Source organism: Halichoerus grypus, chromosome 11 (assembly GCF_964656455.1).
Source record: "Halichoerus grypus chromosome 11, mHalGry1.hap1.1, whole genome shotgun sequence".
Classification (NCBI taxonomy): Eukaryota; Metazoa; Chordata; class Mammalia; order Carnivora; family Phocidae; genus Halichoerus; species Halichoerus grypus.
In genome coordinates this window covers 1075080-1087741 of record NC_135722.1, presented here as the reverse complement: position 1 = coordinate 1087741, position 12662 = coordinate 1075080, and the positions used below count along the sequence as shown (strand labels likewise).

The following is a 12662-nucleotide window of genomic DNA, read 5'->3' as shown; positions in this document are numbered from 1 at the left end:
CCCACCAGCATACCGTTCTGGGTTTAAGGACCCCTTTCCATTTCTACCTTACAGAACTAGCATGAGGACCATTTGGCTCAATGCTCAGTGTAAAGTGCTCAGGACAGTGTCTGTTACATAGTTTTTAGGGATTGGTTTTTATTTTATACATACTTTATATTAGTGGATGTTAATACCAACAGTTTTTGGCTTCACTTGCTTGGTTTCTGTTTCTTACAACCGAGAGAGAGCCTAGTGTCTGGAGCAGGACTGCAGGGCGTGGCCTTCCTGCTGAAGGGGTGTGGCGGCGGGCAGGCGGAAGGCCGGCCGGTCTGTTGGGTGTGCCGTGATGCTCGGGGGGTTCCCGCCATGTGGCCCCTGAAGGCCGACACGTTGCCGGTGTTAGAGGAAGATGAGGTCTGTGTCGGGTGCAGGTGCAGAACCACTGGTCAGGGAGACTTTTCCCGTGGCCAGCAGCCCGGGAGCCCAGCGGCTGGATGACCAGGCCCGGCTGAACTGCAGCAACCAGACCCCCTCCCCAGCCTGTCCTTCAGCCGAAGCTAATGGGACGCATGCGGCTCAGTGACTGCGCGGGAGCATGGCCCCCTCCGCACCTCCGAAGTACCTTCTGGGCAGGGTGCCGCTCTGCAGCTGACCCAGGAAGAACGCACCCAGTCCCAGGTCCCCTGATTCTTGCTCACGTGCGGGGCCTTGAGCAGAGCTGGAGGCAGCTGCCGTCCCCACAGAGCCGCCTCACTGGGAGTCAGGCCAGCACTCTCCTCCAGCAAGACGGCACAGGAGGTAAGAGCGTGGACTCTAGGGTGGATTCTGCCCACCAGGGGACCCACAGCAATGTCGGGACTAGTTTTGTCACGCAGGGTTGGGGGCAGCTATGGGCATCTAGTGCCGGTGGGGGGGCGGAGACCAGAGACGATGCAGGTCGGCCCCCCCCCCAGAGAGCCATCCAGCCCCACTTGTCAGTGCTATGGTGGTGGGACCCTGCTCTGATGAGACCCTTGGGTGCAGTCGGGCCCTGCTGCCAAGCCCCGCGGCCACGCTGTGCCTGATCCCCTTCACATACGGGGACAGGGTGCCTGCATGGGAGGCCTGGGAGGGCTCCGCGGGCGGCGTGGTTTGCTCCTCACCCATCGTCAAGGCTGTGTGGTGGCTGGACTCCCAGCTGCTCCCCTGTGACCTGGGGCTTGTCGGGGTCTGGACTTGGTCTTCATGCTGCAGCAGCAGAGGGGTGGCTGGCGGGCGTGGGGGGAGAGGCCAGCCCAAATCCTCCAGGGGCTGCCCACCTGCCTCGGCCCATCACTTCCAGGGCTGGGTCACGGTGCCCCATCCGCCCCTTACCAAGCAAAGAGCAGAAAGGAGGTCCGTTCTCCAGATGCCAGAGTGACCTCATGAGGTCTGGGGGTGGCAGCAGAGCCGTAGTGGCCAGGCAGGGTGGTGTTCCGTGTCAGCCTCAGGCGGCACCTCCCTGCCCCCCCCCCGGGGGGCCTCTCCTGCCCCCAGCCCAGCATGTGATCCCTGCTCAGCCTGGGGGCAGACCCCTGACCCTGCACAGGGGTCTATCACCTTCATCCGGGGCAGAAGGGGCGCCAAGCGCCATCCACACCCGGCAGAGCCCAGAGGAGCGTGTGTTAGGGACAAGAGCTGGTCCCGCTTGTCCCACATCCCGGCCCCACCCGCCTGGACGGAGACTGGCGTCGGGTATTTTTACTGAAGGAATTTATTGTTCGAGAACTAAGGTTGCTCACAGTTATTTGACAAGGGATACACTGGGTGGGGCTTGTTCATTTCCGTGACGTCTGCATGTGTCCCAAGTACAAAAGAGGAAGGCTGACAAGAGGTATTGCTTTCGGTGTCTTCTGTCTCTGGAGAAGCCCCTCCCGCTTGTACCGCGTGGCTTATGCTGTTATAGGTGTTTAATTGTTTATGTATTGAAATCCCAGCCTGTGGTGGGGGGGTCAATGTAACAGAGCATTAAGAGCTATCCACGATGGGAGGGAGGCAGGGTGGGGAGGGCGGCGTAAGAGACACCAAAGCAAAGTGGACTCGTTACAGCGAAGGCATGCAATCAAAACCTGCCATCCTGGCCCGTCACTGGCCCGGTGCCTCCTGAGGGCAGCCAGGCCCCCCGGGCACTCGCAGCGCCGCGGGGTCTGTGCCAACCTGGAGGGACCGGGCCCACCAACACAAACAAGCAGAAGCTGGGGACAGGGACGAAGTGAGGCGGCTGCACCCCACCACCTCGCTGTGTACAGAGAACACACTGCGGAGGACGCCGCCTTTTTTTTTTTTTTTTAACTTTTTGTCATTTTAGTAAAAAACCCTGCGGTGCCTCTGCTGTCGTGTGGGAGCCAGCTCAGGGCCTTCGTCCTACCCCACTCTCAGACACAAAACCAAGATCGTCCCCAGCCTGGGCCTGACGGGGGGGGAGGGGGGTCCTGGGCGGTGCCATCCTGCTCGGAGACCGCGCCCTGCCCCCGCGCCCTGTCCCCCCGCGCCCATGGGACTGGAGTCGCTTCTACACAGTAACGGGACAGAACATGGGACAGAGCGAACCGCGCCGTTCTTTAAATATATATATGTGTATGTATATAGAAAGAACTGAACACAAAACCTAGCCCTGCCCCAGCGCCTCCCCCCACCCCCACACCCTTTTCCAAAAACAACCAAGAAAAAAAAGTTTATAAAAATATCTTGCAGGAATTCTTTAAAGTTTACAGTAGCTTGCCGGCGCTGCATCCGCCGGCCCGCCCCCCGCCCCCCGCCCCCCGGCGCTCTGACGGCTCCAAGCTCTGGGCGCCTCGGCCCCAGACCCCACCCTGCCCAAGACACACGACGGACGGCAGGAGGACGCGCTGCTGCCCCTTCCCTGAACAGAGAAGTAAGGAAACTCAATAAGTTAAAAGAGCAAATAAATAATACTGGTCTCGACCAGCCCTGGCGCAGGCAGGCGGCTCCGGGGCCTCCAGGGTCAGCGCCCACCGGGGCCGGGAAGGGTCGCCAAGCGCAAGCGCGCGCCGCAGCCCCAGACGAGCGGGGACGGGGGGCAGGGGGCGACGCGAGCGGGCGGCGGGAGGGGCGGCTGCAGGGCGGAGCCGTGTCGGGGGCGGGGGCGGGGGGCGGCCGCGGGCAGGCTGGCCGGCCGACTCGGCCGCTCCGCCCGCCGCGGCCCTGCCCCGGACGCCGGCCTGGCCGGACTGGGCCTGCCGCGCGGGGGTCCCCGTGAGTCCGGGGCCGAGCCCGGGCGGAGGCGCTCCGCGGGCCGGCGCGGGGTGGGCGGGGCCTCGCCGCGGGTGGGCGGGGCGGGCGCGGGTGGGCGGGGCCTCGCCGCGGGTGGGCGGGGCGGCAGCAGGAGACGAGGGAGGGCAGGTCCGCGGCAGCTGCCTTCGGTCAGCCGGTGTCCGGCGCGGAGCACAGAGGATGGCCTCGTGGAGGTGACATGTTAACTTTTCGGGATACTTCCTGGTATCAGAGCGGAAACAGTGCCGTTGTCAGAGACAGGCAGAGAGAGAGACAGCAGGAGAAAGAGAGAGCGGGCACGGGCGGGCCCAGCCGCAGGCGGTGGCCCCCGGTGCCCCCTTTCCTTCCTCCCCGACGTCGCCGCGGTCCGGGCGGGCGGGCGGCGGGGCGGGCGGGCTGGCCCCTGGCGGGCCGTGCCGGCGTGGGGAGGGGCTATGTGTCTAAGGCTGCTCGCGGCGGGCGGCGGGCGGCCCCGTCCTGGCCGTGTCCTTGGCCGTCGGGCACTCGGCGTCCCCTCCAGGGCCGGGGCCAGCGGCCGCGGAGTCACCGAGGGGGCCGTGGGCACTCCGCTTGGCGGGCGTGCTGGGGGCCTGGGCCGCCTGCCCGTTCTTCTCGTCTGAAAAAAGTTGTTTAATTACGTCAAAGAAGTTACTCAATGGGCTGCCTGGGTACACAGAACAGAAGACAAAAGAAAAAACAAGAAAAAAGAAAAGAAGAGAAAGAGGAAGGGGGTAAGGAGAGAGAAAGAGAACAAACAAATGAACGAAAGGGTCTCCACGAAGAAAGAAAACCCAGCGAGGTGAGGTCTGAGCCGGGCTTGGCAGGCGGGGGCAGGTGGGTAGCAAGCGGGGCAGGCAGGTGGAGAGACCCCTCCTCCCTCACCAGGCCTGGCCCCCTCCGCCTCAGCCACCAGTCCCCCCTCATCCACCCCAACGCCTGGCCAGCTGGCCAGTCCCACTCTGGACACGAGGCAGAGAAACCAGCACTGCCCCAAGCCCCAGGGCTGAGCAGGAGCCTGGGACCCCAGGCTGGCTCCGTGCAGGGGGCCAGGGGGCCTTCTCTGGGCTGCAGAGGCTGGAGCCAGTGTGCCCAGCACACTCCTCCCAGGAGGCTTGGAGCCCGGCCCCTGGCCAGCCCGGGCAGCACCGCGTGGACACAGAGGTCAGCAGCAGACAGACAGATGGACGGATGGGTGGACAGGCATGGAGGGCTTGGGTGGGGGAGGGCTGGGGGCAGGCAGCCAGATTGGGAGCCCTGATCCCAGAGGGAAGGTCCTGAGGGCAAGAGGAAGAGGGCAGAAATGGTCTGACCACCCCCCCTGGGTGGGCCTCTTCTCTGTCCTGATGCCTCTGCTCTGCTCCACTTCCTACACCTGACGCCGCCGGCCCAGAGCAGTGGTGTGCGTGCACAGCACACCGTCACCCCCTCCAGTGGACAGAAAGCTTCACCCAGCCTCCTGCCCAGACCCCAGGCCAGAGCCCCCACACGGGACCCTTGCCAAACTTGGGGCATGCGGACGCTTCACTGCTCTGAGCCTTGGGGTCCCTTCCTGGCCTGCCTGGATGCTAGGGCCGGGCCTATGGCTGCCCTAGGGGGTGGGTGACCGAGGCTGCTCCTGGCAGAGGTGGGGGACTGGGTGGGCCCGAGTGTGCACATCTGGACCCCGCGTATACACCGGGACCCCAGGGTAGCCCTCAGGGCGGCGGGGGCGGCACCCTGCCAGGAGCAGGCTGCAGCTGGGGGTGACAGGCTGGGGGGTCCCAGGTGAGCATGAGGGGTTCTTACCACATTTGGAAAGCCTCCCCGTCATCATTTCCATACAGTTAGTGGTGTCTGGAGCACAGAATGGAGAAAGGAGGGAGGGAGACGTGTGAAAAAGTCTTCCCACTCGGACCCCTGGCCAGGCGCTGCCCTCAGCCTCTGGCCAGGCCCTCAGGGAGAGGCAGAGCCCGGCGTGGGGCGTGGCCATAGCCGAGTAGGGGGTCTGGGGGGCCGGCCGACCGGAGAGAGGGGCACGACGGGGAGGGGGTGGAGCCCAGAGCGGGGCGGGGCTTACAGAGGGCAGGGCGGGGCTGGGGTGGGGCTGGGGGTGGAGCCTGGGGTGGGGCTGGCTCAGCATACGGGCGCTGAATGGGGGCCTTCTCCCGGGCAGAGGAGAGTCCTCCTACAACCAGAGCCGGAACATGGGACGTGGCCCTGCCCCTTGGATGCCCTGGGCCTGCCTGGCCCTCCGTCCCCTCTGTCCTGCCCTGGGCCCAAGACATAGGCTCTGGCACCGAGAAGCCCAGGGTTCTGGCTGTGCTCTGCTCTGGCCATCTGTGTGTCCTCACCCCGCCACCCTGCAGCTCAGGCAGCTGCGTGGCTCCCCTCTGCCCCTCAGCTCGTGTTGGCCCCCCCTTCCCTGACCCTCTCCCACCTTCTGCTGGGCCTGGGAGTGTTGGTGCTGGCAGGGGCCTAGGGTGGGAGGCTCCTCCCTCAGGGCCCTCACAGGAGCCTCTGCTAGGTGGGATGTGACCTCTGGGCCTCCTGTCCCTATTGGAGTGGCCACCAGGTCTCTTGCCATGGAAGCTGAGGGGCCCCCACTTCTGCCCCCTGCTCACAGCGGCTCTAGAACTGAGCTCACCAGACAAGAGCGCCTGGAGTGGGCGGGAGGGTGCTGGGAAAGGCCAGAGTCCAGGGAGACCCATCAGGAGGCCTGGGGATGGGGCCAGGGCATGGGCTGGGTTCCTGGCTTAGGCTCCCCAGGTCCAAGGCCCCCCGAAGGAGGGCAGGGGAGAACGGCTTGGGGCCCAGATTGGGTACCCAAGAGTTTGCAGGGACATGGGTTTGGGCACAGGGCTAACCAAGGCCCCCGCTTTGGGATGGGGTTAGGACTGGAGGTAGAGCCCAGGGGAAGGGTGGTGTCCACCTTGTTCACTGCTGTGCCTGGGACTTGGCATGAGGGACGCCTGCTAACAGGGGCAGAATGACCCCTCTTAGGTTACTGTCCATGGCCCAGACAGGAGCAGAGAGACTGTGGCCCCCAGACAGTGGCTGCAGGCCTGGGCATCTGCTGGGCGGCACACCAGGCCCTAGCCTTTGCTCACCTCGCTGGACAAGCTCTGTCCTTGCCTGGCCTCAGTTTCCCTCTGTCAGCCCTACTGTGCTCTGAGATGGAGGCCCTAAAGGCTCAGGGAGCCACCTCCGCCCCACGCCCTGCCTCCAATGCCAAACTGGCTCCCGGGACCAGGCTGCTGGGGCCACCCCCGCCCTGACCTGCCCGTGGGGTGACAAGGCACATGTTGGGGGAGAAAAGGGTAACACACACGATGAAATGAGGATGGCAGGGGCGGGGAGGAGGGGAACAGGTGGGGCCGGTCTGGCCTCTCGGACCCCACCAGGCTGGAGGAAGGGCCCACTGAGGCTCCAGCTGACGGGGGTGCTCAGGGCTCAGGCTGGATGCTGTGCTCCGGACCCCAAACCCTGACACGGGCCTCACGGCAAGCTGTGCCCTACCAGCATCCTGACAGCAAGCACACCCTTGCTAACGGACCGCCCTGCCCAGACACGGGCTCACCCACCTCCACCCACGGTGGGCACGTAGCCCACTCCCCACCAGATGCTGAGCGGCATGGGCCCTCAGGCCCTCAGACCCCCAGCACCTCCAGGCCTGGACCGCCCCTTTCCCTGTGTGACCCCTTGGAGGCCCAGCTGGGGAGCCCCTCCTTTGGGAACTCATGGCCAGACAATCACAGGCCTGTCACGGGGAAGGCAGGCGGCAGGCAGCCCCACCACGTGTCAGCCAGCGTGGACGCTAGGCCCACAGCCTCGCAGGGTGCCACTGGGGGAGTCCCGAGGGCGGCGGGCTCCCAGGCAGGACCTTGGCCACTGCTCTCCTGGAGCCTGCTCTGGCCGGCCCGGGGCCAGGCTGCCTGTGTCTGGCTGCTCAGCCTGGGTGCTGGGCCCTATGCGGCCTGTCCAGGGCCGGGAGCTGGCCGCTGGATGTGTGAGTGGGCACAGGGCGCCCTTCTCGGGCCCAGTGTGGCTCTCGCCGGAGGACCTGCCCGCAGCCCCCTCCCTGCCCCTGTGGCGGGGCCGGACACCTTACCTGCCAGCGTCAGAGGCTACTCTCGTAGCTGGTGGCCACCTTCTGGCCCTTAAGCCCAGCACCCCAGCTTAGTCCTGGCGCTGGCGGGGGGGGTTCTACAGTGGACAAGAGGCGCCTTTCAGTGTGGTGTGCTGGGCCCTACCTCCCTGGGTGTGCAGAGATGGGCCGGCCCACTGCGCCGGGGAGGGCCCTGCCCCCTGGGGGGGGCAGGGAGGTGGGCACGTCGGAGGGGCCACACCCCTGCTCACCGGCCCGCAGGGCGGCCCGAGCTGAGCCCCCGCCTCACCTGACAAATGCTGGGCGGAGGGCTGGTCATGTGTGCTCAGTAGCTGGGTCTGAATGGTCTCCACAACCCTCTTGAAGCGGCGGCTGGGGCCTGGGGGAGACGGGGGGTCATGCCCAGGTCAGGGCTGTAGCCCGGAGCCCGCACCCTGGGCCCGTGGCTCACCGGACAGCAGCGTGAATGTGACGGAGTAGATGCCGTTCTCCTTCTGAGCCGCCCCGCCCTCGGTGTAGGTGATGTCCACCTGGAACTTGACCGGCTTCTGGAACACCGCCGGGCCGCCCGTCGCCTTATACTCAGCCCGGAAGCTCGTCTGGGAGATGACGCTGTGGCTGAGGCTGGGGATCTGCGGGGTGGCGGGGCAGCATGAGTGTGCTGTGCGCCGGCCGCCCTGCACGGCCCCCCTCGCACCCCCAGCCCCCGCCCCCGCGAGCCGGGCCGGGAGCCTGTACCTCTCTGCCTGTGTGCGGGTTGGGACGTGGGAGCAGAGTGGAGGAGGAGAGGGTCGGGGGAGACAGGCACAAGGAGGCCCCGTGGAGCAGCTGCTGGGACCCGCGTGACAGCCTCCAGAGGCGGGGGCCACACGGCCATTGCCGAGGACAACACCCTGCCGCTCTGTGGGCTCGGGAAGGGCGCCGCTCCCAGTGCGGGCAGAGGGGCCCCTACGCACTTGACATACGGGCAGCAAAGGGAAATGCCCTTGAAACAAAGTCAGGAGGCAGTCTTGCCCTGGAGGAGTCACCCCTAGGACAGGGCTCTGCGGCTCAGGAGAGGTCGGAAGGCCCAGCCCATGCTGGGAGGCTGAGCAGGGGAGGATCTTGCAGAGGTGCAGGGAGAGGGAGGCCCGGACCAGGGGCCCTAAGGAGGAGAGCAGGCTGCCATGGCAGGTAGCCCCCCGCCCTTGGGGAACTTGGGCTGAGGCCGCACCAGGCTGAAGAAACCCCCGTGGCAGGTGCCAGCCCTGATGGGGGTGGGGCAGCTTCAGCTGCAGGGGATGTTATGATCCCCGGGGACCCAGCACCGGGCCAGGCCCCCCGACAGGACTCTGGAGGCAAACCTGCAGGGCTTTCTGCTCCACGTGCTCAAAGAGCTCCCAAAGACAAACGGAGCGCACCCAAGGCTTGAGTGCGACCCACCCTCAGGGAGCCGCCAGGCCCCAGCGGGAGGCAGGGGCTCCAGGAGGCGGCAGCCGGGGGGTGGGGGGAGCGCACACGGGAAATGGAGACAGGCCTCTTGGGACAGGACCCGGCAGAGGTCCTCTCCCCTGTGAGCTGCCTGTGCTTTACTCCCTGTCTCAGTGGCGCTCCCACAGCCAGGGCTGCTGAGAACGAGGGCCGGCCTCCCTCCCCAGGCCAGGGGCCCGAGCAGTGACCCTCTGGTTCCAGCCAGGCAGGCATCCCCAGACGGGTGGGAGGCTCACCGACAGGAAGGCGTGAACAATGTCAGCTTTGATAGAGCTCAGGGGCTTGTCCTTGATGACCACGAAGATCTGCTCCTCCTTCTCCAGGTTGATGAAGTTCCCAAACCATGACTTCTTGGCAAGCCTGGGGGAGGGAAGTGCGGGCAGAGGGCTTCTCATATCAGGGTATGCTGTCAGCCCAGCCTCTGAGGACAGGCCCGCCCTCCCCTCCTGGCCAGGGCCAGCTTGCTGCCCCAACTCCTCCCCTCCCACCCCCCAACTCCTGCCCTGGCCCCCGACTCCTCCCACCCTCACCCCAGAGCCCTAATGCTAATCCCACAGTCTTAGCCGGGCCCCATTCCCCCATGCCTGCCTGGGTCTGGGCAGTGCCCACCAGAACCCACCAGAAAGGAAAAGAGAGCTCACCCTGACCCCCAGCCTTACTCCTGTTTAAGCCACCAAGCTTTGCGGGAATTTGCTCTGCAGCAATCCTGCGGCAGCCTGGAGGAAGGTGCCCCCTACCCTGGGGCTGCGTGGGGAGCAGGGGCAGTGTGGGAGGTCGCGGTACAGGGTCGGGCCTGGCCGGGGAACTCTGCGCCCATATGGACAAATGGACAGGAGACACACTGCATGGACAATGGGGCCTGGGGGCCCAGGATGCTACACGCCCTTCCCACCTGGTGGGACAGCCCGGCTCCCCCCGGCCACCCCGTCCTCGAGGACCAGGGGCTGCCCAGCTGCCTGCTGCCCAGCCCGGGCCACTCTGGGACATGGAGGCTGCTTCCAAGCCAGGTGCTGTGCTAGGTGGGGCAGGGGTGTATCCTCCTGCACGAGGCCCCTCACCTCACTCGTGCCCAGGGCCTCTCTCTGTCCTCTGTCTTCTGTCTGGCCTCGTTATCCTGTCCCGCACCTGCATCTGACCTGCGCTGTCTGCAGCCCCCCACCGCGGTGCACACCAGCGTGGGCGTCCCTCGGCTGGCCCCAAGATCCTGCCTCCTGGGGCACGGACGGGGCCGGGACTTGCTTCTAAGCAGAATGAGTGACAGATGTCCCCTCCAAGAACACGTGACTCAAGGCCACGTCTCCTGCTTGCTAGCAGGTCTGCCCTGCATGGCGACCGAGCCCCCTGACGTGACGGAGAGGCCCGCGGTCCAGCAGACCACAGGCCCTGAATCCCGCCGACGACCGAGGGCGCTGGGCCGCGGGTGCTGCCCCAGCCGAGCCTGCCTGGAGGTGACCACAGCCCACTGACTCCGGAAAGCGGAGGGCCCAGCCGGCCCGGCCTGGGGCCTGACCCACACAGCCCGAGACGTGGAGCGCGTGGTGTTTAAGGCGCTGAGCTCGAACAGTCCGCCAGGCTGCAGCGCTGACGCGTCCTGACAGCCGTCTCGTGGCTCCACCGATGGAACGCGCCCATTCGGACGGCGAGGCCCAGGAGGGCCCCGGCCCAGCATCTTGCTCCACCACCGGCGCGGGCAGCGGGAGCCGTGGGGGCGGGTGCTCGGGCACCTCTCGGTGGTTTTCCTGACCACGTGGCTTCCCCTTTCCTGCCCAGTTCCAGAGCTGGCCTCTGCTCGGCCCAGGGATCCTGACCCAACAACAGCGCAGAGGTGAAGACAGGGAGGCACGTCCTGCCGGACCCCCTGGTCACCGGCCACTTCCGCCTCCTTCCCCACATCCTGCCCTCCTGCCCGCTGTCCGCTCCGGGTCCGGCGCTCTCGAGTGCGGGCTCCGGCCCCAGCCGCTCCCTGCCGTGCCCCGGCACCTGCCACGGGGCCGGCAGCCCAGCAAGTACTTAGCGGGGGCAGTTCTGGAACCCACATGAGGGGTTTCTGCTTCTCCTCCCTTGACGAAGAAGAACACCGAAAACATGACTTGTTTGTAGTTTGGCAGCCAGCAGTTTGGCATCTGGCGTAATAGGCAGTCCCATGCCTGGAAGAAGCCTGAAGGAGCCAGAGAGGCAGCGCCGGCCGACTTCAGTGTCAGCTGGGCCACCCGGCAGCCGCCGGGCGTCTCCGAGTAAAGCAGACCATGCTTCCTCGTGTGGTGGGCCTCGTCCAAGCAGGTGAAGGCCTCAGGAACAAAGGCTGCAGCTTCCCCAAGGAGTTCTGCTCAACTCCACACCGCAGCGTGAATTCCCCACCTGCACACGTCACTCAGGGCTGTGACGTCACCCAAACTGGAACCTCCGCCTGCCGAACCTACGGTCTCAGACCTGCCATCCGCCCTAGCCCCGCACCGGAGCTTCCCTAGGAGCCCTGACATGCCGCGGCTGAGCGCGTCCTCTGCAGGAGGTGGGGCCGGGGCGTGAGCTGCTGCGGCCTCCCGGGCCACTGCGCGTCTGCTCGGGCGCACCGGCCACACCTGCCGGGTGGTGGGCGCCGGCCAGGACCCCCGGGAGGGGGCGGGGCCTCCAGACAGACTTGAGGATGGGAAGCTGCGGGCCACCTGCACCTGCCCGGACGCCCAGCAGTTACGTTACAGGGGTGTCTGTGAGCGCAGTGAGAGCAGCAGGAAGTTCCGGCCGAGGGGCACTAACGGTGGGAGGGGCCGCGTGCTGCGCCGTAGCACCTGCTGCTCGGTGACGACAGGGGCCTCCAAGGAGCTGCCTGTGCTCCTCGCGAGGCCTGCCCCACACCCACAGCGCCACTCCTGTTCACACGGCGTCCTCCAGGGCTGCAGGCGGGAGAGCGGGGGCAGGGCCGCTCCAGGGTCTCCGCCCCAGTCCAGACTGGCCGCGGGTGAGCCGTGGATCTGCTGCCCATCGCCTCCCATGGGCCCTGCTCTTTCCTCTTGGCGAGGGTCAGCTGAGGGCTTGCTCTGCTCCTGGCCTCGAACAACACCACCCTCCCCTGGACGCGCGTCCCCACCAGGCCGTCCCGTGGCTGTCCCTCCGTCTCTTTGGCCAGCACCATGTTTCCGCCTTGAGATGCTCCATCCCTATGAGCCCCCAGGTCTCCGGCTGTGCTCCAGGCTCCACTCTGCCCAGCGCAGCCCTCCCTGCTGGAGGCTACCCGCTGCAAACACCAGGCTGGTCCTTCTCGGGCTCCCCGGACCGGGCACGTGCGGGGCTGAGCCTGTGGCCAGAGCAGGGTGAGCACGCCTGCCAGGAGGGCTCGGGCTCCGGTCCCAAGCCTCGCCCCGCGTAGAGGCTGGGGCTTTCAGCTGGCGCCCCTCCGCCCCTCCGAGGCATGGCTGTGCCGTCCCTTGCCTCCAGCCAGCCCCAGGCTGTGGCTTCGGCGCAGGGCCAGGAGGACCTGGCCGGCTCCCTCAGCAGCGCAGACCCTGCTCCCCAACCTGGCGTTCAAAGTGCCAGAGACAGAGGTGTGGGTGCTGAAGAGGAGGCGTCCCAGGCAGGGGCTGGCGGGGGGGATCTGGGCAAGCACAGGGTCCCAGGGAGAGGGAGAAGAGGACCTGGAGGGGCTGCGGTGCTTCGCCCCGAAGCCCTCGTGGGCCCCCTGGCCTGCCATGTGGGAAGGTCCAGCACGGGCCCCCCCACGCCCTTGGCGTCTGGGCATCAGGAGGGAGGCCAGTAGCTCACCCTCGGCCTCGGGCAGCGACCACTTACTCTGGAGAGGACTCCGGGGTCAGGTTGGACATCTCCTCGGGTGTTGGAACTGCACACACACGGGAAGGACAGGGAGAGAAGGTGTGACCAC

At 66.5% G+C, this 12662-nt stretch overlaps 1 protein-coding gene across 18 annotated transcripts in view; it reads right to left on the bottom strand.

Annotated features, from left to right (window-relative positions):
• Positions 1-1696: 1696 nt before the first annotated feature.
• BRSK2 (BR serine/threonine kinase 2) overlaps positions 1697-12662 on the bottom strand; it is a 61043-nt gene continuing 50077 nt past the window's right edge. For 7 of the 18 annotated variants that reach the window (XM_036070732.2, XM_078057589.1, XM_036070731.2 and 4 more), the window contains 6 exons: positions 12572-12620; positions 9025-9148; positions 7770-7950; positions 7608-7697; positions 5020-5067; positions 3660-3898 (listed from right to left, as the gene is read on the bottom strand). In XM_036070732.2, coding sequence (XP_035926625.2) covers positions 3675-3898; positions 5020-5067; positions 7608-7697; positions 7770-7950; positions 9025-9148; positions 12572-12620 — 716 coding nt within the window. In that variant the 3' untranslated portion in view covers positions 3660-3674. Of the gene's footprint in view, positions 3457-3659; positions 3899-5019; positions 5068-7321; positions 7417-7607; positions 7698-7769; positions 7951-9024; positions 9149-12571; positions 12621-12662 lie in introns of those variants that run through there. The other 11 variants (XR_004910360.2, XR_013442230.1, XM_078057590.1 and 8 more) reach the window with 9 other exon arrangements.